We start from the raw sequence: 22,244 nt of genomic DNA, 5'->3' as shown, positions 1-22,244 counted from the left end.
GCCAGCAGCCCGGCTGCGTACCCTGCCTCACGCCCCATTCCGAAGGCGGCAAAGAACCCTCCCGTACCTCGCACCCCCCACGGTTCTGAGGGCAGCAGCGGCTGAGGGGAGCGGCTGAGGGGAGCAACCGCCAGCCGCGCGACGCCGTTACCGAGGAGACGGCGGCGACAATGGCAGGCGCGGCTGCGCGCGGCGCCCACGCCGCTGCGGCTGGGCTCTCGGGGGGCCGTGCTTCTGCAGGTGAGTGCCTGCTGCCTGTGGTGGGCAGCCGCAGGCCGCCGGGCCGGGCGGCGCGAGGGAGGCCGGGGGAGGCGGTGTCTCCCTAGCTGCTGCTGAGAGTGCGGGGTAGAGACGGGTTGTGAGGAGAGGGGGGCACGGAAGGAGTGGCTGTGCTTCAGATTTCGAAAATAAATACTCCGCACTAGACATCAGCGCACCTCCTTTCTGCGTGGTCGGACAAACAAGTCCTTACGACGTAAGTACAGCCTGGGTCCACACCAGTTCTCCAACGTGTGCCTTTTCCGGCGGTTTTGCTCCCATTAAAACTGGTCTCCTATACAGGTCACCCGTTCCTCTGGGGTGCAATCCAAGACAAATCAGATAACACAGGGACAGGACAAGGGGTGATGGGTTTAAACTAAAAGAGAGGCGATTCGGATTAGATACAAGGAAGCCATGTTTTTATAATGATTGTGGTGAAACAGTGGCCCAGGCTGCCCAGAGAAGTTGTAGAAGCCCTATCCCTGGAAACATTGTAGGCCAGGTTGGATGGGACTCTGAGCAGCCTGATTTAGTTGAAGATGTCCTTGCTCACTGCAGGACAGGTTGGACTAAATGACGTTTAAAGACCCCTTCCCACCCAAACTATTTTATGAACACCAAATTTATCCCTTACCTGGTTTCTGAGCACTTCAGGGGCAATTGGAGTGGTTCCTCAGTCTGTTCCTTGCTCCTGGGTGCAGCAGCCCACCTTTCATCAGCTCCCGAAGAGTCTATGGGCTTGCAGGGAACCTAAGCTCTCCTCCCAGCTGAGGAGCAATCCTCCTCCCAGCCCTTGTCCCCAGCAGGTATTGCTCATACACCTGATGGCCAGGTTATGGTTCTCCCCAGGGCTATCTGCTGCTGGCCACTTGGGTTCTGTTCCATTCCAGTTTGGATGAACACTAAAGTGACTAGAAATTGGAAGGCAAACTAAAGATAAAAAGAATTCACATAGTTTGAACTATTCTAGCCATAACCTCTGGGCTGTCTTTAGAACAGTCAAGACTGGGCCCATTTTCCCAGAGGGCTGTATCTTGGCTATTGCAACACAAGATGGAAGCCTTCTTAATTCTGACATAGAGCACCAGGGATATGACCATTGTTCAGCACTGAGCTGTGCCTCGGCTCAAGGCAAAACATTTATTGAGAATTAACTTTAAAAAGGGCTCAAGGAGACAATCCAGCATTACAGGTGCCTCATTATTCTGGAATTCAGTTTTAGGAGGATTTTGCTGTATTGCTCCTATTAAGCATTAGTCACAGCCCCAAATCCAGTGCAATTATTTTTATAAGGCTGTAAATATAGCACAGCACTGTTGCCATATTGGTTTCTTTTATACCAGCCTACAAGGCTTGTGCTTATCTCTGTGGCCAGCATGCAAACAGATTAAATTTAGAAAGTGCTAAGCTATTTTCTCTCACTGAAGATAAAACACATGAAAATTTTGTTTACTGGTTCATGAATAGTGATAATTAAAGGGATGTTTTTAAACTTGAAATGTTGAAACTGAGACATGCTGAAAACTTTTTAAAAGGAGTAACAACTGCTTCTAGCAGCAGGCAGGTGCCAGGCTTCAACCGAGAGGCAGCAAGCAAGACTGCTGACCACCAGGCCTTTTATCTCTACTGACATGCCTCAATCACAGCTTGGAAAGCTTTGTGAGAAAATGAGAATCTGATTTAAATGATTTTCTTAATACCAACTGTACCAGGAAAAGGATTAATCTGAATTTGAAATGAATTTGTGCTCTCAATCTAAATGATGATACAAGCTGGCAGAATGAAGGTAGTGATTCTAATGATGTTTGTCAATAGATAAAATTGTTGCTAAGCAGATATTAAAAGCTTGGGATTTTTGACTATAGCTTTATGAAGTCCTCCCCAGAGTATGACTCTCCCCCAGCCACATTAATTTTTTTGCAGGATGCTGCAGTTCTATTTTCATTATAGAAACCTGTTTTGCTTGCTTGTAACTTTACCCAGTTCTGGGCAGAGTTTTCTGTCTTACTTTGACTTCGTTCTGTAGGAGCTTCTGATGCAACTTGATCCAGCTACTTTCAAGGAATACTGCAAAGAAATACTAGCTGCTGCAGTTAAGATGTGGTGGTTTTCATGTAAATTGTTGGTTCTTAGGGCTTGGAAACAAGACTTTAAACTTGGTAGGACCTCGCTGGTGGTTGAATTGAGATAACAACATCAACATTGTGAGGAAAATAATTTCACTTCTGTTTACTGAAATAATTTTGTTACTTCATGTGAATTATTAAAAGAATGCCATGATAAGCATCTCTAAAGCATCACAAAAAACTGAGCAGGCTGAATTGGGGTGAAAATTGTAATGGAGTGGAATACTTTATCCTCTGAGCAAAAAGGAAAGCATACAGTACGGTATCCTGTCAGTCTCGGACTCTGAGCAGGAGAAGGTTGTAAAGAGCAAGTAATACCTAATCACATACTTATTTCACTTCAGTTTCAGACTTGTTTTGCAAGTGGAAAACATGGCATTCTGGGATGTGTTTATTCTTGGATGCATGTGCTTCAGTGACAATGTTTGTGCAAGAGCTAGTGCTAGCACTGTTCTGAATCTCAGGGATAATCCATAAAATAAATCCAGATGCATTGAATATTAAGTCAATCCTCCATCAAATGTTACTAACAGATTTTTACCAACTGCAGTGCTGCTTGTGTTCTGTAGCATCACTGATCTATTTCCCTGGAGAATGTAGTTTCCTCAGTGTTTGCAGCTTTAGGGAGGAGAAGGGAAGGCAAGTTCTGATCCTACGTGAGTTCCTGAACAAATGCTGTGCAAAATCCATGTGCAAATAATGAATAACAGTGGGAAGAAAGGATCCAGTTTTTGCAAGTAAACCCAAATTCCTTGCTGCTACAAGGTGGTGTGAAATGAAACAAGGGTATGACAGAACAATTAAGCTTGTCAGATCCATCTATCTTCGAAAACATTTCTTTTGCTGAGTTTCAGTGATGTAAGTACTCTAAGAGCCTTTCCTGCAGTGCCTTCTTGCTGTTCCTCATCACAGTCCCTGCAGACCTTAAACCACTTCTTTCCCTGCATTCAGAAGGCAGGAGAAACTGCCTCTGTGGAGGATTTGCTCAGAAAATACTCCTTAAAGTTTCAGTTTCTAAAAACTGGACTCCACAGGGGATACCAGTTTTCACTTCTACCATGGCATTAGAGCCTGATTTCTCAACAGTAAACTTTAGAACTAGAGTGCTATGATAGTTGTAACCCCTGTCAGTAGAGAAAAAAAATGTCTGCATTTATTCCCTTTCACAGGACGACATACCACAAGAAGCACAATGTGATGGGGATGAAAATAAACAAACCACTGGCAACAGATTTGAGTAGTTGCTACTTAATAATTTAATTTTTCAATGTAAGAGTATACTTGGCATATAAACAGAATGAGGGTTGTGAAAGATCAGGCCGGCTTTGCACCTAGCCTGATACCAGGGCTGCAAGTATCTTTAGGCAGTGTGGCCAGATACACAGAGAGAGTGCCCAGTGCTTGTTTAGTGGGCAGAAATACAAGAGGGAACAGTAATTAGTAAACTCACCCCCTTGCTCTTTGAAAAACAGGCTGGCCACAGAGCTTCAAAAGAAATGAAAGATAGTAATTGAAGAAACAACAACTGGGTGTTGTATCTCTGGCACAAGAATTACCACTCTATCAATTTCCAGCATTGGTCTTCATTCTTCTATTGTTTTTGGTTTTTTTTTTCAACTTTTCCTGCAGTTTTGTCTCAGGTTCCCTTTTCAGAATGGGAGATGTTATCTAAAAATGTCTGTTGGAATTGTGCACCCTTCCACATCTCTCTCTTACATCTCACTTTTTCTTGGACATCCATATAGCACCCAGCAGAAGCCAGGCAGATTGCTGGGTGGTTCCATTTACAGGATATACTGCTAATAAAAAGACACCCCACCAACCCCAAGTATTCCCTAGCAGGATGCTGCTCCTCCACAATTTTCTGCTGTGTGTCCTGTAAGTGCACTTGTTGGAGGTACAGGCTGACCTAAGGCTTGCTGAAGGTGATAGGAAGCTTCCCATCCACTTAAGCAAGTTTCCAAAATGGTGCTAATTAACATCTGGCCTGTGCTTGGCCCTCTACCCACAAATGCTGAGACCAAAAGAGGCTAAAAATCCTTAAAAAAATTTAAAAAGAGTTGGACTTGAGGCAAATGCAAAACTCTTTTTCTGCACTGACCTTTTCTCCAGAAGCATACATGACGTTGCCTAGGGAAACTTCTTCCAGGCCAGTGCCCCACTGTCTGGACCCTTTTTTCCCCAAGGGTTTTGCCACAGAGAAATTCAATTTTATGTCCATAGCAGCAGGAAGGTCATGTATTTGCTCCCAAAAAACAAAAGGAAGGTGCCCAGTTAGTGATGAGGTGATGCTACTGTTAATTTCATATTTCAGCAAGTGCAAGGATGCTGTGGTTTGTGATTTCTTTTCCCCCCTTTGAAATACTAAAATGACAGATGATCAGCCTCTCTGTAGGCTTCCAAGTAATGGTAGATTGTAACAGTTCTGTGAATGGATAGCAGTTACCTTATAGTTTCTGAATTTTCACTTTGAATGAGACTCCTTCAGAACAGTTTGAATAATTTTGCTAGGTGCTATGATGTGTTTCTATAGTGTCTGTATAAGTTGTACATACCAAATTAGATAAATTCATTCAAAGTGTAGTGTGCTGTCAATTTGGAGTGGATGCTTTCATGCCTTGACCAGAATTTGATTCCTGTTCTTGCCAGCCTGCAATTATAATCAAATCTTTCAGTTTGCATATTTTCTTCTCTCCACATGCAGAACTTGCTTCCCTGAAAAAAGCCTTTTTTTTTTTCTTATTCCAGGATGTTACCAGTAGATGAAAGGCTTCTAAACTTACAGGTCTACAAACTTCTTCAGTGCGTTCACCAGAAAGACAAGAAGCAAATAGAAAAGCTTGTCCAGAATGGATTCCCCAATCTCATTAATGTCACAGAGCCCGTGGAAGGATATAGTGCCCTTCATCTGGCTTGCATTAAAAATGACACTGATATGTGCAGCTTCTTGCTAGAACAGGGAGCTCATCCAGATGTTCAGGACAAAATGGGATGTACTTCAGCAATGAAGGCAGCTGAGCTAGGCCATGAGTTAGTTTTGGATATATTAGCAGGAGCTAAAGCAGACATGACGACTGTGGATAATGATGGGAAAGGTAAGTAACAGAGAACTTTATCAGACCAGAAATACCACAGAGCGGCCCCTTTATTACGTTATACACTTGTTGGCCATGTTGTGTCCAATCTGTAGAGAAGAACAATGGTTGAGAGTGATTCTCAGCAGAAGCTATGGGCTGTAAGAACTTTGATGAAAAATCATAGAATCGTAGAATCATAGAATCAATAAGGTTGGAAAAGACCTCAAAGATCATCAAATCCAGCCTGTCACCCAAGACCTCATGACTACTAAACCATGGCACCAAGTGCCACATCCAGTCCCCTCTTGAACACCTCCAGGGACGGTGACTCCACCACCTCCCAGGGCAGCCCATTCCAACAGCTAACAACTCTCTGTGAAAAACTTCTCCTCACCTTGAGCCTAAACCTCCCCTGGCGCAGCTTGAGACTATGTTCCCTTGTTCTGGTGCTGGTTGTCTGGGAGAAGAGACCAACCCACATAAGTAACTTAATAAGTAATCTTTCTAATAAATTCGTGTTGGCCCATAACCTCTGCTGGTTTTCTTTGCAGGTGTTTTGTTTTACTGCCTTTTACCTACAAGGCGGCACTACCACTGCACACAGATTGCTTTGGATAACGGTGCAGATGTTAACAACTGTGCTGCTGATGGGAAGCCTGTGTTTCTACACGCCTGTGAGGAAGCTCATGAAATTAAAGAAATATGCCTGAATTTCTTGGAAAGAGGAGCAAACCCCAATGCAAGAAACCCGGTATGGATATTTCCATAACTAAGAAATGAGACTATAGAACAGTTACCAGGCAACTGGAGTATATGACATACTTCAGTTGAACAAGTGCTGAACTCTGTGGCCGTGCCTGTTCTCCTCTTCTGTACCACCTTTTTTTTCAGGAGCAGGGATTTAAGTCTTCTACTTGACCCACGTATCTTGATTCAGATTTTTGTAGATTAAAGTGCAAATATTTTACAAACCCAAGTGTAAACGGGCCAGCTCGTAGAAACTGCAGTTCAGTGGAGCAGTGGTGATTTGTACTTTGTCTGGGTGCATCTTAAGTTTTTCAATGTTGAAATAATATTCAATAAAAGGTAAATGCAGCATAGAAAATGTGATAAAAATTGAAGCAAGGGTGAGGCATAAGAAACTCTTTTTTTCCCTTTTGTGTGTCTTAGTAATTTATTTAATCTCTTAATTTAACAAAAACCTGAAGGAGTGAAGCTCTGTGCTGTTGATCAAGTCAAGGAACTCAAGTTTTGCCCTTAAAGCTACCCATGGCTTTTGCTTTGGTCCTAGTTTTGCTGCATCCTCCCTAGTTTGCAGCTGTAGCAAGCCCCATATTTGGACATCATAATCCTATCCTCTTATGCACATGCCTGTTTCATGCATGCAGTGCACCTGCAATGTGAGAAAACTGCATTTTTTGGTAGTATTGTGGGCACATACCTGGTCACATAATGGAAAGGGTTTGCTAGATCCAACAAAGATGTCAAGCAAAAAAGTATGGTTCAGCAGAACAATGCCCGTGGCTTACTTCTGTCTCTGCCCCTCTGCAGGAGGATGTGTGTGTGCACCACAGAAAGGTATTCTAAGTGATGCTATGAGTGATCCCTTATCTAAGATGTGCTCTGATCTACAGAAGTCAGCCTTTATAAAGAAAACAGGCATTGCTAATCACAAACACACACTATAACCTACAAAAAGCCATAGTGTTGGTGTACTAGACCCTCAATTTTCCTCACATAACAGTAGTGAAATTGTCCAGTTGCTCTGCCTTCTCCTTAGCACTCCTCCTCATGCTCTGGCATGACAGAGGTGGCGTTTTGTGTTAAATTTTGTAAATGTGCATGACAGCATGCACACAAAGAGTTCCTTAGCTATGGAATTGATTTTCATGGGGACTGGTCAAGGGACTTGAGTTACTAATATATTTGGGTGGAGGGGATTTGACTACATATACTTTAGCAGCATTATGACTAGGTTTTGGTTTACCTCCAAGTGTCTTTGTAACATTAAACTTGTGTCCTTTTCCTTGGTAATACCTAAAAAGAAGACCTTCAGTTTTATGCCACCTGGCAACACTCAGATCATATTGTTGAATTAGCATGCAAAATGAATTCTGAATGGTTTTTTTGCTGCTTTGCAGGCTACAGGTCGCACAGCATTAATGGAAGCTGCAAGAGAAGGCATTCTCGAGCTGGTGCGTGGGCTGCTTGAGAGAGGAGCTAATGTTAACCTGTTTGACTTTGAAAGACACAGTGCTGCACATTTTGCAGCCAAAGGAGGCTTTTTTGAGGTATCATCAGTTGTTGTATTAAAGCATTGCTGTTTGCTGCTGTCCTGGTTTGAGGCCAGGCAGATCCTTTCTTGCCCCTGAGAGGGGCAAAAGAATGACACTCACACAAATGGATTGCAAAAGTGATAGAAAGATTAAATGGAAAGCAATTAGTGTTTTACAGAAACTACAAGCACAGTGACAAAAATACCCCAAAGCATACAGAGTCCCTTCCAGCAAACCTAAAAGTCCCTAACATTTCCCATCTCCCCACCTGAGCGTACACCCAAAACCCCTAGGGCTCGTTCTTCCCCCCCACCACTGCTAGGCTAGTCTCAGGCTGGCCAGGTCTGAGTGCCCCTTCCCCTTTCTCCTGGCATTAGGCCTAGAAAGGCCTAAGAGGCCTTGAGATAACTCCCCACCTGATAAGGAGCATCTCCCATGAGAGCAGAGAGGGAAGAAAGAGGAAGAGAATGACATTGCAGATGGATTTATAGGGTGCAGGATATTATGGGTATGAAATATGCTGTTTCCTATGTACACCTACTGGGTTGGACCCAGTAGAGTCAGAGTTACTTCAAGATGGTGGCATGCAGTAGGCTGGCAGGAATGAAGACTGTCCTTGGTGTCTACAACTAAACAAGGCTTCGTTTTCTTGACTTCTGTAAGCATAGCACTACCAAAACCGTGAATGTAATGCATGCATCAATCAGTTGAACATGAGGGAGAAGTTCACTATAAAAACTGAGAATATATGATACTGCATTTATTTGTAAATCATTCTCCCACTTCCTCATCTGAAGAAAGAGACAAGATTTTGGGTGGTGTTGCCTTTGTTTTTCTAGATTCTGCGGATAATTTCAGCTTATAACGGAGACCTGGGGCTGATTGCTATGAATGGCAACACACCGCTTCATTACGCTGCTCAGGGAGGATTTGCAAATTGCTGCAAGTTTATAGGACAGAGAGGTACATTACAAATAAGTTACTTTGCACCTTTTTTTCTGTGCTGAAGGGAAGATTTCACTTGGCATTTATGCAGGATTTGGCTCTGTGGTGTATCATGTGACAAATGTAATGCTCATTAAGAAGTGCCTAACATAAGCTGTTAATATTTATTTCTACTGAACTGGATGAGATAAACTTTTTTTCCAAAGAAAGCAGCAGAAACATCATGGGGTTGTGTAAGTTGCAGTCTAACTGTATTAAGGGATTCTGGCACTTGTTGTTTGTGGAAGATTGCACTGAAACATGAGGTTTTTGGTTTGCTAATGATTTTAAAAGAATTTAAGAGGGGAGATTTACAATAGATATAAAGAGGACATTTTTTGCATTGAGGCTAGTGAGGCACTTGCACAGATTGCCCAGAGAGGTAGGACAGAATAGAATAGAATTAACTAGGTTGGAAAAGACCTTTGAGATCATCATGTCCAACCTATCATCCAACACCATCTAATCAACTAAACCGTGGCACCAAGCACCCTGTCCAGTCTCTTCCCAAACACCTCCAGTGATGGTGACTCCACCACTTCCCTGGGCAGCCCATTCCAATGGCCAATCACTCTTTCTGTGAAGAACTTCTTCCTAACATCCAGCCTAAACCTCCCCTGGCAATTCTGCTACATTATCAGTGTACCATTCTATGATGATTTGATGATGATAATTGTGTCTTTATTTTCAGGCTGTGATCCTACATGGAAAAACTTACTAACAAAGACCCCAAGAGCTATTGCCAGGGAAGGTGGTTTTAAAGCAGCGGTAGCAGAATTGCGTAAAATTGAAAATGTCTTTAAAAAGCAATCCAAGCCTGGGGCTAAGGAGAACAACCCACACTGGGCAATAAGGCTCTACGACTGGTCCTTAGAGCACCAGGCTGCCCTCCGCAAGGCGTTCGAGGCTGTCGACCAGGGAGATGGGACAGTAACTAAAGAGGATTTTATAGCAGTTATCCAGAAAAATTGTGCCTTTGTGGACATTGAACAAATAGAAACTATTGCTGCAATGCATGAAGGGTCTGACCCTGAGGGAATTGAAGTGGACAAATTCTTCAAAGGGTCTGTCTACCTGCAGAAAAACTGTCTTATAACGGCCTTTGGACCCAAAGGGAAGAAGAAGAAAGGGAAGAAACAAAGAGGCAAAAAAGGCACTGCCATGCCGATATGTGTTGTTCCAGAGAGCACGTGTCCACGTAGGGAAAATGGCTTGCCAGTGTACATGATTGAGGCTGTTCAGGACACTGCTGACAGCTACCATTTTAACCAAGACCACCCATCTGCCCATCCCGTGCATGATGACCGTGCCTGGTATATAGAAGAGCCAAGGAAAATGTACATGAACATTAACTACCTTGTGAGAGCAGGAGACATCCTGTCCCTACAGAAAGCATTTGAGGAGGGTGTGCCAGTAGACATAAAAGATAAATACTACAAAACACCTTTGATAGCTGCATGTGCAAGTGGGAATAAGGAGGTTGTGCAGTATCTTCTGGAGAAGGGGTAAGATCTTTTCAGAGATATTCTTTTATTAAATTATATTTTGGAAGGGCTCTCAAAAGCATAGATTCCCATTAAGTACTTGGAAGCAACAGACTATCATTTGGGGTTTATCTGCATAATATTTGGTATTAAAGTTAGTTCCGTAAGTTTCTGAATTAGAAGGTCAGTTTATTATTTCTCACATTTTAGTAGCAGGGAAATAGAAACATCCAAGAGAGAAATTCCCCAGTCCTGAAATTTTTAGTACCCAGCCTATTAATGTTCTGGTCAGAAGCAGAGTGCCTACAAATCCAGTCTATTGCACTTGCAGTTAGTTCATACCAGTGTCTCAAAAAAAGAGCTCTCAAAAGCAGATAAATGATTTTAGGGGATCTGGCTCAAGTGACTTGCCTGAAATCATCAAGGCAATCCTTCACTTCCCTGTTCCACATGCCAGGGCCTTTGCCTGCAAATGATTTAAGGGGATAAGCTTTATAATCACTTTCTTCCTCAGCCTCAGCCGGCTGAGGCAGCAGGATTTACAACAGAGACACGTGCTGCTGTTTAGTCTGCTCCTCATTTTAGAAGTGCTTCAGCAATTTTGTAGCTTGCAGACACGAAAAATCTCAATGACAGCTTAAAAATTAAATCAATTTAAGATTCAGTCACACTTGTGTAACAGCGTGATAGTTTCCTTTTTTCTTGGACTGCTGTAGTCCTACACTCATTCACACAAGTGCTTAAATGAACATTTTTCAAATACATTTGCATTAGCTTTGTTCTCTACCTATAGCTAGAATTCATTTTAACATTCATTTCTCAGGATAAGTGACTGTAGTCATTGCTTCAGTTCCTGCAAAGACTGAACAGCACATAAGTCTTTACACACCCTGGTAATTACACTGATCTTCCTGGAGCATAGGGGAAGTTGTGCAAATGTCTATATTCAGGTCTTCCAAAGATAAGGATGCAAGAATTAACAAATTAATCTAGCAAGTTCATCTCTGTTGCTTTCATCAAGCCTCACTAGACAGCACTTCAGTCATATCCCATATTTAAGACCTAGAAGCATAGTTTTAACAAACAGTACCAACTTTGAGATGTTGAAATTGACAGAAATCAGGAAGTGGAGAGGAGTTATTAGTACAGTGTTTAGCTTTGCATCTTTCAACAGAGTGAACTTTGAAATGCTTTGAGTTTGCCATAGAAGTTCAAATATGTGTTACAGTATAAACTCTTCAGTTGGCAACACACGTTCATTTAAAATAGAAACCACAGCATTTATCCAGAGCTAAGGTTTAAATGCAACTTGGTGGTAGCTACTTTCAATCTTGTTCCAGAAAGACTCAGGAGTATGTTAATTTGGGGCTAAAGGCAAATTCAATGCTCTTTCAGGAGAAAGTGCTGAAGAATTTTTAAGTCAGTGCTGTGCTCTCCCTGTTCCCTTTGATTGGTTTGTTCCTGATCGAATAGAATTAGGAAGAAGGATTCAGGGGCAGACAGAGCATCTGTACAGGCATGGAGACTGGGTTGGGAGAGAAAGTGGAATCACTGGAATATCTTATTTTAATGAAAAGTGTAGAGGAAATGAAAACTATGCACAAATAAACCAATAATGGCCAAGTAATGGAAAGAAAACAAAGGTAAAACTGGTAGGTCAGGAAAATTTACTGTGATGAGACCTTCACCAAAGGTAGAATTCTGGAGGGAAAAAATATTAACAACCAAGAAGAGCAGAGATATTTTCTCTTTTGATCTGGAGTTTAAAGTTTAACCATCTGATTTGAAGAGCAAAATGCTGTCCTTCATAATTTTAATTCCTTCTCCTTCCCTCCATGTCTTTTGGGAAAGTATTACCTCTTTGTCCCTAGGGTAAATGGGACAGCAACCCTAATTTCAGGACAGCTCAGGATCTCTAGGCTGTCTTAAATACCATGCAAATAACTGAGTACTCAAGATTCTCCCCATGAGCTTTTGGCGCAGACAGGGGATTGCAGATCTTGATATGCTCATGGACTGTGTTTTCTTCAAAGATTTGCTTAAACCATATTTCTTCCCTTTAAACATAATTAAGGAGCTTTAGTGGCTCCCATTCCCCAAGCCTTTCTTTTGCACAACCCTAGCCCAAAAGCTCACAAGGTAGCCAGTTGCTAAAGGGATGACTATGATTTTCCCCCTAAGCTTCGTCCAAAGGCAGCACATTGCAAATATCTCCCACCAACAAAGCCTTGCATCCTCCAGAACTTGCCGGTTTTAACCTGGGAGCAGAAACAGGTCTATTCCAGTGGCTGCAAAGGTTTTCAATTCTTAGCATTTTCTAATGCAGACCTTCTCTAATGCATTTGTAAATTGGAAAATAGGCAATTTTGCCAAGTGTTTTAGAGCATGTCCCTTCCCCAGAAGCATTCTGTTTTCTGTTCCTGAATCTGCTTTTTGTCACTCTTAGTCAAGCTGGAGTGCAAACACCACAGAATCACAGACTGTATCTGGTTGGAAGAGACCTCAAAGTCCAACCTTTGACCCAGCACTGAAGGGTCAACACTAGACTATGTCCCTAAACACCAGGTCCACATGCTGCTTGAACTCCTTCACCACTGCCCTGGGCAGACCATTCCAATGTTTGATAACCCTTTCTGTGAAGAAATATTTCCTAACATCCAGTTTAAACCTCCCCATGCGCAGCTTCTAACTGTTTCCTCTAGTAGTGTTGCTTGCCATCAAGAAGAGGCTGCTCGCTCCAACCTCCCTTCAGGTATCTGTAGAAAGCAATGAGGTCTCACCTCAGCCTCCTCTTCTCCAGACTGAACAGCCCCAGCTCCCTCAGATGCTCCTCACAGGCCATGTGCTCCAGGCCCTTCATGAGCCCTGCTGCCCTTCTCTGGACAAGCTCCAGCACCTCGGTATCCTTCCTGCAGGGAGGGGCCCAGAACTGAACACAGTACTCAAGGTGTGGTGTCACCAGTGCTGAGTACAGGGTGACAATCACCTCCCTCTTCCTGCTGGAGGACTAAGATGTTTGAATGTCCATTTCCCCCTGTACCTTTGAAAACTTCCACAGAATCATTTAGGTTGGGAAAGACTTCTAAGATCAAGTCCAACTGTTAATGTACCACTGCCAAATCCACCATTAAATAATGTCCCTCAGCAGCACATTTACATGTCTTAAATCCCTTTAGAGTTGGCAACTCTGCCACTTGGCTTTGCAGCCTAGTCTAGGGCTTGATAATCTTGGTAAAGAAGTTATTCCTAATATTCAACATAAACCTTCCCTGATGTATTTGAGGCTGTTTCTTTTCATCTTACCCACACTCCACATAGAAGACACCTTGTAGGTGAGATATGATCACCACTGAGACACACTGTTACAGTCAATATTCCACTGAGCTATATTCAGAGTAGCAGTAGCAATATGAAAACACACTGAATATGCCACTGCAGTGGGCAGTTAACATTGATTGTACTCAGAGCTGTGCATGGTACATAATCTATTAGCATCTGCCACAATCTCTGTTACTCTTTCATAGGGCTGATGTAAATGCAACAGACAATTTCCTGTGGACTCCCCTCCACCATGCTTGCTACAACGGACACCTAGATATTGCTGAACTGTTAGTGAAGGCTGGAGCAGCCGTGGATGCACCTGCAGCAGGCAATGCCACCCCACTAATGAGAGCCATTGAGATCTGCAGACTGGATGTAGTCTATTTTCTAATCAGTGCGGGTGCTGACATCCAAACAGTAAACAGCAATGGTAAATATCAGCATCTCCCCAAAAGGCCATTTCCCTAGGGGTTTTATTAAAAAACCCTGGTTGCTGGAACACTTTGAGAAGTGTTCTGAATTTATGATTGCTATCAGGATCAGGATGAAAGTGTGAGTTAGGTTCAATGACTTTTCCACGGTGTAGAGTTAACTATTGCAAATATTCAGCTTTCTTGGATTTCATGCATCTAGAAAATACAATAACGTGATTAATTACATGATTAAGGAGACTTACTCCTCACAAGATATATATAGAATTCCAAGTGATTTTAATAAAAAACATCTATCTAGTTATGAATATTATTTGATGGAAAAACAGGTTATACTTGTGGGTAATGTGTACACTGCCATCCATTTAAACCACGTATTTTTATGTACAGGCAGCACTGGTTAAAATATTTGCTGTTTGACACCAAGATTACTTTGTAAGAAAAGAAAGAATTTAACAGGAAAACAAATCTGAGCTGACAGGTGTTACCTCCTCACAGTAGATCCCTCATTCAATATTATTTCCTCTATATTTGTTGTCATTTAAACAGTGACACAGCATTTTAAGCCCCTGCTCAAATGTAGAAAGCATTACTTCTATACACTGAGATTTTCCTTCCCAAAATGCCTAGTAGGTGAAGCCCTGCTTGTCGAAATGACATGTATTGCTTATTTCTGTTCCCAAGTGGAGTTCCAATTCACATGGCAGTTTGGTGTCACAGCTACACAGCCATAGTGTCTCATCTCAAGATTCAGGGGAATTTTTCCTTTCTTAGGCATTGAAGTTGTTCATCACTAGTTAAACCACAGGGCTTTCCTGCAAGGCACAAAGCAAGCGCTGTAAGAGGTAGATATCTGCAACAGCTTGGTCTACATTCCTAACCTTGTACTGTGCCAGCCTCTCCTAGTGCTAAATGCTCTCAGCTCTTAAAATCAAAATTACAGCCTGCAGGACCAGTATATTAAGCTGTGAATGTCAGGACAATAAGAGCAAAGCAACCACTCTAAGAATTCCTGCAATACTTGGTTTCAGTGTTTGTTTCTCCAAGCCCTTACTTCTGCAAGTAGTGCTCATAACTGCCAGCCCCCACACCAGTGTCAGGCACGCTGCTGGTACACTGAGCAATTAATGAAATAAAAGCCAAATTAAATTCAGTTGACTATTGTGTCATTATCCAGTTGCAGCAGCAAGTGCCAAGGTTCATTTTCATGGCTCACACAGGTTTTTGGGTGGTTTTTTTGTTTGTTTAGGGTTTTGATTTTTTTCCCCCATATATACAGGAAAGAATGCTCTTGATATTGCTCAAGCCTTTGCTGATTCTAGAATAATTGAACTGCTCCAAAATGAACTGGAGAATTTGCCACAAGTACCAGAAAAAAAAGATGAAGTGAAAGTAAAAGAGGTATGAGAGATGGTAACACAGGATTGATTTGTTAATATTTGGTGGAGTACTTCTTTATTTGCCATTCATGTCTCTCTAAAGCTATAAATTAGACAGTTTTGCTAAGTATTTTCAGAAGCTAGGACTTACTCTTGCCAGTACTTGTACTTGTTTGTTGGCTGAGATTTTGACTTACTAATTGTAGGAACTTCATGGCTTCCCCAGTCTCACTTAAGAATTATGATTTGTATCAGTGACAGAATGCAGAAATATTTCATCTTCTTTTCCCCCTCCTCCTGAAGTTTATGATCCTCCAGCTCTGTTGTTGTATATACTGAACAACTGATAACTGTAATTGCTTGAAGGAAGTACCTGTTTTTTCATAGGATAAAACCAAACCCCTTTGAATTAGTGGAAAGGTCTTTTTATTCTGTAAAAGAACTAATTGAAATATCAGGCTTGCTCCCATTTTTTATTGTATCCTTCCTCTTCTGCTGTTGACCCAAGGCCTGTTTCTCAAATCCCACACTGGTGTTTGGCTGTTACATTCCTGAATGCCTTTCCTGCACCCCCAGGAGCCTTGACTACCTTCATTGCCCCAATTCCCAAGCTGACGTCAGCCTCTGGCACTACATCCTGGTTGTCTTACTGGGGGTGATTTACCAGTGGTAACTGTTAGTCAGCCCCGGGATGCTATTTACAGAGAAAATGCAGTTGTATCTGCATGGCTGGAAGTGTCCTTCAGCAGCCCTGTTGGTTTTCCCCTTTCAAAAATGTTTTGATTGTCAGGGATAGTATAGAACTTTCACAACAACTTTAAGGGTTTGTTTATTCATCACCTGACACAGAATGGGATCACCAGTGGTACTAGGTGATCGTATTGCAGCTCTTCAAGAGCAGCTAATGATTTAGTGCCCAAGAAGACTCATCCTCCACTTTTTTAAAAGTTTCCCCTCACCATTTTAGGTTATTAAAATACCTCAGTTTTAAGAAAAACAGATTCTGAACAGATTAAGAAAAATACACCCACAGTAAACAGACAGCAAAAGTATCAGAAGGTACCTTGCTTCCACGCACTGTGCATTTGTGTAACTGATAACTTCTCTTTCAGCCATCAAAGGTACCTCTGACACATGCAGAGAAGTTTATTCTTGAAAAGACCACACATACTCTTAAGGACAGTGTTCCTTATCTCCACTCTTTGATAACCAGTGGTGCTACCAAGAAAGATGACATCACGTTCAAACCCAGAAAAGTATGTATGGCAGCAAAACAGGAGCAGTTTCATGGTAATTTAAAGGTAGACCTTGTGGTAGATCAAAAACCAGAACAATGTGATGGAATGACTTCACAACTCAACTAGCTTACAGGTGATGTGACATAGGTTAGAGAGATTGTCACAGAGCTACAGTAAACTAAAAAGTTCATCTCTCATTTGTGTGTATATGTATGCATATATCACAGTATCACCTGGTTTGAGGCCATGCAGATACTCTCTTGCCCCTGAGAGGGGCAAAACAATGACACTCACACAAGTGGATTGCAAAAGTGATGGAAAGTTTAAATGGAAAGCACTAAGTGTTTTACAGAAACTACAAGTATAGTGACAAAAGAATCCCAAAGCATACAGAGTCTCCTATAGCACACCCAAAATCTCACAACACTTCCCTTCTCCCCACCTGAAAGTATACCCAAACCCCCCAGGGCTCTTTCTTCCCCCCCTTCCACTGCTAGGCTGGTCTCAGGCTGGCCAGGTCTGAGACTGCTCCCACCTTTTCCTCCTGGCATTAGGCCTAGTCAGGCCCAAGAGGTCTTGAGATACTCCCCCACCATTACCCAATAAGGAGCATCTCCCACAAGAGCAGAGAGGGAAGAAAGAGGAAGAGAATGACTTTCCAGATGGATTTATAGGGTGCAGGATATTATGGGTATGACATACACTGTTTCCTGTGTCCACTTTATTGGGTTGGACCCTCTGGACACCGGAGGTGTAACTTATGCTGCAGGAACAGGAGGAACCCAGCCTAAACTGCTACAATACACTAAACAAATTATCATGGAAATCAAACTCTTACAACGTTTTAAAAGCTGACCCACAATAAAACACAGAGAGAGCTTGGTTCATGGTATGGATTTTTACATTCCTGCACTCAAAGGACAGGAGCCCTCGTGCTGGGACCAGCACCAACTTCTAACTTGCCTTTTCAATGAGTTGTCACATGTCAGAGCCAGTTACTGAACTAAAGGGATCACAGCTCATGAGATATTTGCATCCTAGAGTTAGAATATTGGTAAGATTTTTTTTTAATCAGGGACTTGTTAATACTCATTCACAAATAACAGAGAAACAGGAAAAGATAACCACAGTCAAGTAATTGTTAAACTTTTTTATTCTCCTCCTTGCAAAGGACAAGAATCCCATTGCTAACCAAGATTTTTTTGTTTGGAGTTTGTTTACCATTTCCCTAACTCTGTGCTAGTTTCTGCAATGATTTTGGAGAATAAGGTTGCACTGTCTGTGACTCCACAGCTAATGACTATTTTCCACTCTGAGGATCTTGAACCTGAGTCAGTCATTCTAAACAATTAGCTTAAGATCTTCTTTCCCACATTATCCCTAATCTGACCCCACGGCATGTTATAGATTGGAACTGACACCAAGAGAATGCTCTGTTTGTACACATGCAAATTGCTAGGAGGCCCTACTAGTTTTATTCTGTGTCTCAGGATGGAAAGGAGTGCTAAAACATGGCTCTGTTTGGCTAATAATATCTCCTTAATGCTTCAGCTGCAGAAGTTGCATCCAAATTAACTACAAATACCTTTATTTTCTAGGTTTGGGGCCCTGAAGCCGCAACAGAGGAGATAGTAAGAAAGCAGGAGCTGCTGCGTGAACACCTTAATCTTGGTGGCCACTCAGAAATCTCCATGAAGCCTTTTGACAGAAAAGTTACAGAATAAGAACACCAGCTGGAAGAAGCTATTCAGCACATGTGTTGAGGGGACAGATCTAAGAGGCGAGGAATCATGCAGTGCTCAGTAAATGTGTCTCAGTGATGACAAAAAATTGTGGCAAGTTTTTCTTCTGGATTATGTTGCTTCCACACAATCTTTCACTAAGGGCTTAGGCTGGAAAAACATTCCTCCTCATATGATTCTGTCTTGGAGCTGGCTCAGTGTACTGCAGGGAATGGTCACTGTGGTGACATGCACGTGTCCTTTGGCTTTGTAAAGGTGAAGCTTTATGAGGCTATTTTTAACCCCAAGATAGAACTCCTTCCTGGAAGGTCTAAGTATTACCCTTCTGCTAAAAGGGTATTAAGTATAAAGATATGAAGATTTGTGTGTTAGGACCAGGCTGGGTCATAAGATGGGTTCTGTTTGGCAGCACCCATCCTTTGGAGCTTCCAGAAGGCAGTAACAGTTTTGGGTAAGCAGGGGGTGGAAATAGTAGGAACACTTAGTTGAGACAGGCAAGAAGTGGGAGGGAATGCCATAAAATATATCTGAAGAAGCAAAAAGTATAGGGAAGCGAGGCAAAACTTCCTATCTTTCACAGTGTACAAGAACATACAGACTACAGAAAAGAAGAGAAAGCAGGACACATTAAGTACAGCACAAGGTGTAAACAGCCTTTGAAACCCTCTAGCCCCATTATCATTGAATAGAATAATAGAATAATAAACCAGGTTGGAAGAGACCTTCAAGATCATTGTGTCCAACCCATCAACCAATCCAACCCACCTAAACAACTAACCCATGGCACCAAGCACCCCATCAAGTCTCCTCCTGAACACCTCCAATGACAGCGACTCCACCACCTCCATGGGCAGCCCATTCCAATGGGCAATCACTCTCTCTGTGTAGAACTTCTTCCTTACATCCAACCTGAACCTCCCCTGGTGCAGCCTGAGACTGTGTCCTCTTATTCTGGTACTGGCTGCCTGGGAGAAGGGACCATCATCCGCCTGTCTACAACCTCCCTTCAGGTAGTTGTAGAGAGTGATAAGGTCACCCCTGAGTCTCCTCCTCTCCAGACTGAGCAATCCCATCTCCCTCAGTCTTTCCTCACAGGGCTGTGTTCCAAACCCCTCACCAACTTTGTTGCCCTTCTCTGGACTCATTCCAGCAAGTCAACATCCTTCCTATACTGAGGGGCCCAGAACTGGACACAGTACTCGAGGTGTGGCCTAACCAGTGCAGTGTACAGGGGCAGAATGACCTCCCTGCTCCTGCTGGCCACACTGTTCTTGATGCAGGCCAGGATGCCATTGGCCCTCTTGGCTGCCTGGGCACACTGCAGGCTCATGTTCAGCCTACCATCAACCAGTACCCCCAGGTCCCTCTCCACCTGGCTGCTCTCCAGCCACTCTGACCCCAGCCTGTAGCTCTGCATGGGGTTGTTGTGGCCAATGTGCAGAACCCGGCACTTGGATGTGTTAAATCTCATACCGTTTAGTAGTTGACCAAGAGAAATGCAAAACAAGTAGATATAGCCAGTGAGATACTATGTGCAAATACCACTACTGATCATATCTTTTGTATTATTGTGGTTGTACCTGAGTAGTTTATGAAAAGTTGCTCACACGGAGAAAATGTCCTGGTATGTTTAGCATTTTAATGGTTCAGGATAAAGAAAGGCTTCATAAGCAAGAAAGATACCATTTCAAATTTTAGCTGTCTGGGAATTGTTTAATATCAGCATATCATCTTTGTCTGACAGCATAAAACTTTTGCTGGCTGCAGATGAGTGTAAATAGCAAAAATAATAGCGTTAAAGTTGCTGAGGAACAATGAAACATGCTTGGGTTTTTTGTGATGGTTTTGTTGCTGTTGTTCGTGTGTTTAGTTTTGTTGGTTGGTTGGTTCTGGGTTTTGGTTTGGTTGTGTTTGGGGTTTTTTTTTCCTTTTTTTCTTGGCAAAGAATGTGCTTCGAGGGCACCCTTTTCTGTTCCCATAGGAAATCCTTATGAGCACCATCCATGTGCTTTCATCCTAGCCAGAATGGGCTGCAGACTCTCACTGTCTTCATACATTGTCCCAAAAAGAGAGAGGGAAGAGGTGTGCCTCAGCTGTACTCAACATGATGGCTGATTAGAAAGAAATATTTGTGCTCCTTTGGCCTGCTGCTTTCTCCACAGCTCCCTGTTCTTCTCTGTAGCCAGCCTCCCAAAGAGTTGGCAGACTTGTGTTGCAAGTTACCAACCCATCCCTCATCCGACTCTCTGCTCCTGTCTCTCTGCAGGAGCAGAGTACAAATTGACAGAAGAGGTCAGACAAACAGTTGTCACACCTGAGATAAGGTTGGCCACTCAGTCATGTGCAGTTGTGAAGACAGCTCATTTTGTATGAGTGACATTATTCATGCCTACCTGTCCAAGGGATTTCTGTCCCCACCCCTAATTGTTCTCCCAGGCTAGCTTGGTCAGTGCTTTTTGCTGCTATTAAGGGGCTATGGTATTATTTAGGGCTTTCAAAGTCTGTCTCAGCATTAAGATCATATCAACTGAGTGACCTCAGTGCTGTTTGGGGGTACCAGCTGATAACTGGTGTCACTAGTGTATGTCTGAGCTGACAGCTCCCATATTCATTTTCATGAGAGAAAGGCAGTGGTATTTGTGTGCTTAGAACAGAATAGAATAGAATAAACCAGGTTGGAAGAGACCTTCAAGGTCATCGCGTCCAACCCATCATCCAACACCATCTAATCAACCCCAAACTACAACAAAACCCAAAACCCAACCCACACAACTGTATCCTTAGTGTCTCTGTTCTAACAGACTTTTTGAAATTGCCATTAGTAGTTTTCCCTAAAGTAAATGACAAACACCCCGTGGGCTTTGGACAGTTCTGTTTACTTGACTCTATTTGCATGCTTATCTAGTCAGGGAAGATAAACAATTGCTCATGCCTCTTCTGACCCATCTCAGTTGAATGCCTCAGTTGCAAAACTGTGTTAACTACTGACTGTTTACAGGGAGTGTTTGCAGCAGAGGTCGAGTCACTCCAAGTGATGACTGAGCTCTGGCAGAAGACGATCTGTGTGTAATGCTACACTGATAAACTCTTTAGGTTTTGTCCTGGTGCTAAGTGGGGAGGCTTGGTGTACAATTACACTGCCTACCTGTGCTGGAAGAGATGCTTGCTAGATTCCTGGGTTTAAAAGAAAGCTGCCCCAAATCTTCAAAACAATTTCTAAGATGTCAGTAAACACCATTCAACCCCACTTCCCAGCCTGTCTAGGAGAGCAGGTCATTTATCTCACACTCTGCGTCTCTGGGCCCAGCTTGCAACCATGCACAGGACATGCCTGAGAAATTCTCTAGCATCCCTGTCTTTAGTATGCCTTCAGCTGCTGACAGTTTCAGTCTGAAATACAAATGCAGCAAGAAACTGGTAAGGATGGTGCTGAGCCCACTTCTTGTATGGAAGTCTGTATCTGGGAACTGCTCGTGACTCCTGTGTTGAAGAGGCACTGGTAGAAAATAAAATTCATGCAGGCAAGGATTTGTACCATGCCAGCATGTGTTAACACCACTTCTAACCACCCAATTTCCCGTCACACTTCAATGAACTGCCCATGTTTTCCCCACATAAAATGCATTCTTGTCCAGTCCCAGCTGGACCAATGCAAAGACTTCCTGGTGAGAGAAGTCTTCCTTCCTTCTCCCTCTCTCTGGCAAGAAATACCCTGCTCCTTCCTTTTGTAGTGAAAAATGCCTTATAATTTGAAGACTCATGCTACAGCAGCTGAGACATCAGTGCTTTTTCCCTGGGTTTGCTGCCTGGGGTACTGTCAATAATCAGAAATTTGCCTTGAAGCAATAAACTAAGCCAAGAAAATATAGCACGAGTGAAAGGCACACTTGAAAGTCACACCTGAAAAGGCACAACACTGTGCCAG

The 22,244-nt window shown here is 42.8% G+C and overlaps 2 protein-coding genes across 2 annotated transcripts in view; one reads left to right on the top strand and one right to left on the bottom strand.

The window, feature by feature from the left end:
* PAK5 (p21 (RAC1) activated kinase 5) overlaps nt 1-935 on the bottom strand; it is a 148,489-nt gene extending 147,554 nt beyond the window's left edge. The window contains exon 1 of the mRNA XM_068153193.1: nt 896-935. The gene's annotated coding sequence lies outside the window, so the exon portion shown is untranslated. The remainder of the gene's footprint in view (nt 1-895) is intronic.
* Nucleotides 161-19,301, top strand: ANKEF1 (ankyrin repeat and EF-hand domain containing 1). Its single transcript, XM_068153190.1, has 10 exons — nt 161-240; nt 5,136-5,482; nt 6,016-6,215; nt 7,606-7,755; nt 8,580-8,703; nt 9,416-10,229; nt 13,733-13,959; nt 15,240-15,361; nt 16,452-16,595; nt 18,176-19,301. Exons 2-10 carry the CDS (start codon nt 5,137-5,139, stop codon nt 18,299-18,301), a joined length of 2,253 nt encoding a protein of 750 aa, XP_068009291.1. The 5' UTR covers nt 161-240; nt 5,136; the 3' UTR covers nt 18,302-19,301.
* Nucleotides 19,302-22,244: the final 2,943 nt, after the last annotated feature.

The sequence above is a fragment of the Melanerpes formicivorus genome, unplaced genomic scaffold (genome assembly GCF_026170545.1).
Source record: "Melanerpes formicivorus ecotype bairdi unplaced genomic scaffold, bMelFor1.0.p_v2 SCAF_25, whole genome shotgun sequence".
In the NCBI taxonomy this organism is placed as follows: Eukaryota; Metazoa; Chordata; class Aves; order Piciformes; family Picidae; genus Melanerpes; species Melanerpes formicivorus.
This window is presented reverse-complemented; position numbering and strand designations above follow the sequence as displayed.

Coding starts and splice junctions, on each gene's coding strand:
- ANKEF1 (XM_068153190.1), top strand. CDS start 5,137: ATGTTACCAGTAGATGAAAGGCTTCTAAACTTACAGGTCTACAAACTT. Junction 7,756..8,579: donor CCAAAGGAGGCTTTTTTGAG/GTATCATCAGTT, acceptor TTGTTTTTCTAG/ATTCTGCGGATAATTTCAGC. Junction 10,230..13,732: donor CAGTATCTTCTGGAGAAGGG/GTAAGATCTTTT, acceptor ACTCTTTCATAG/GGCTGATGTAAATGCAACAG.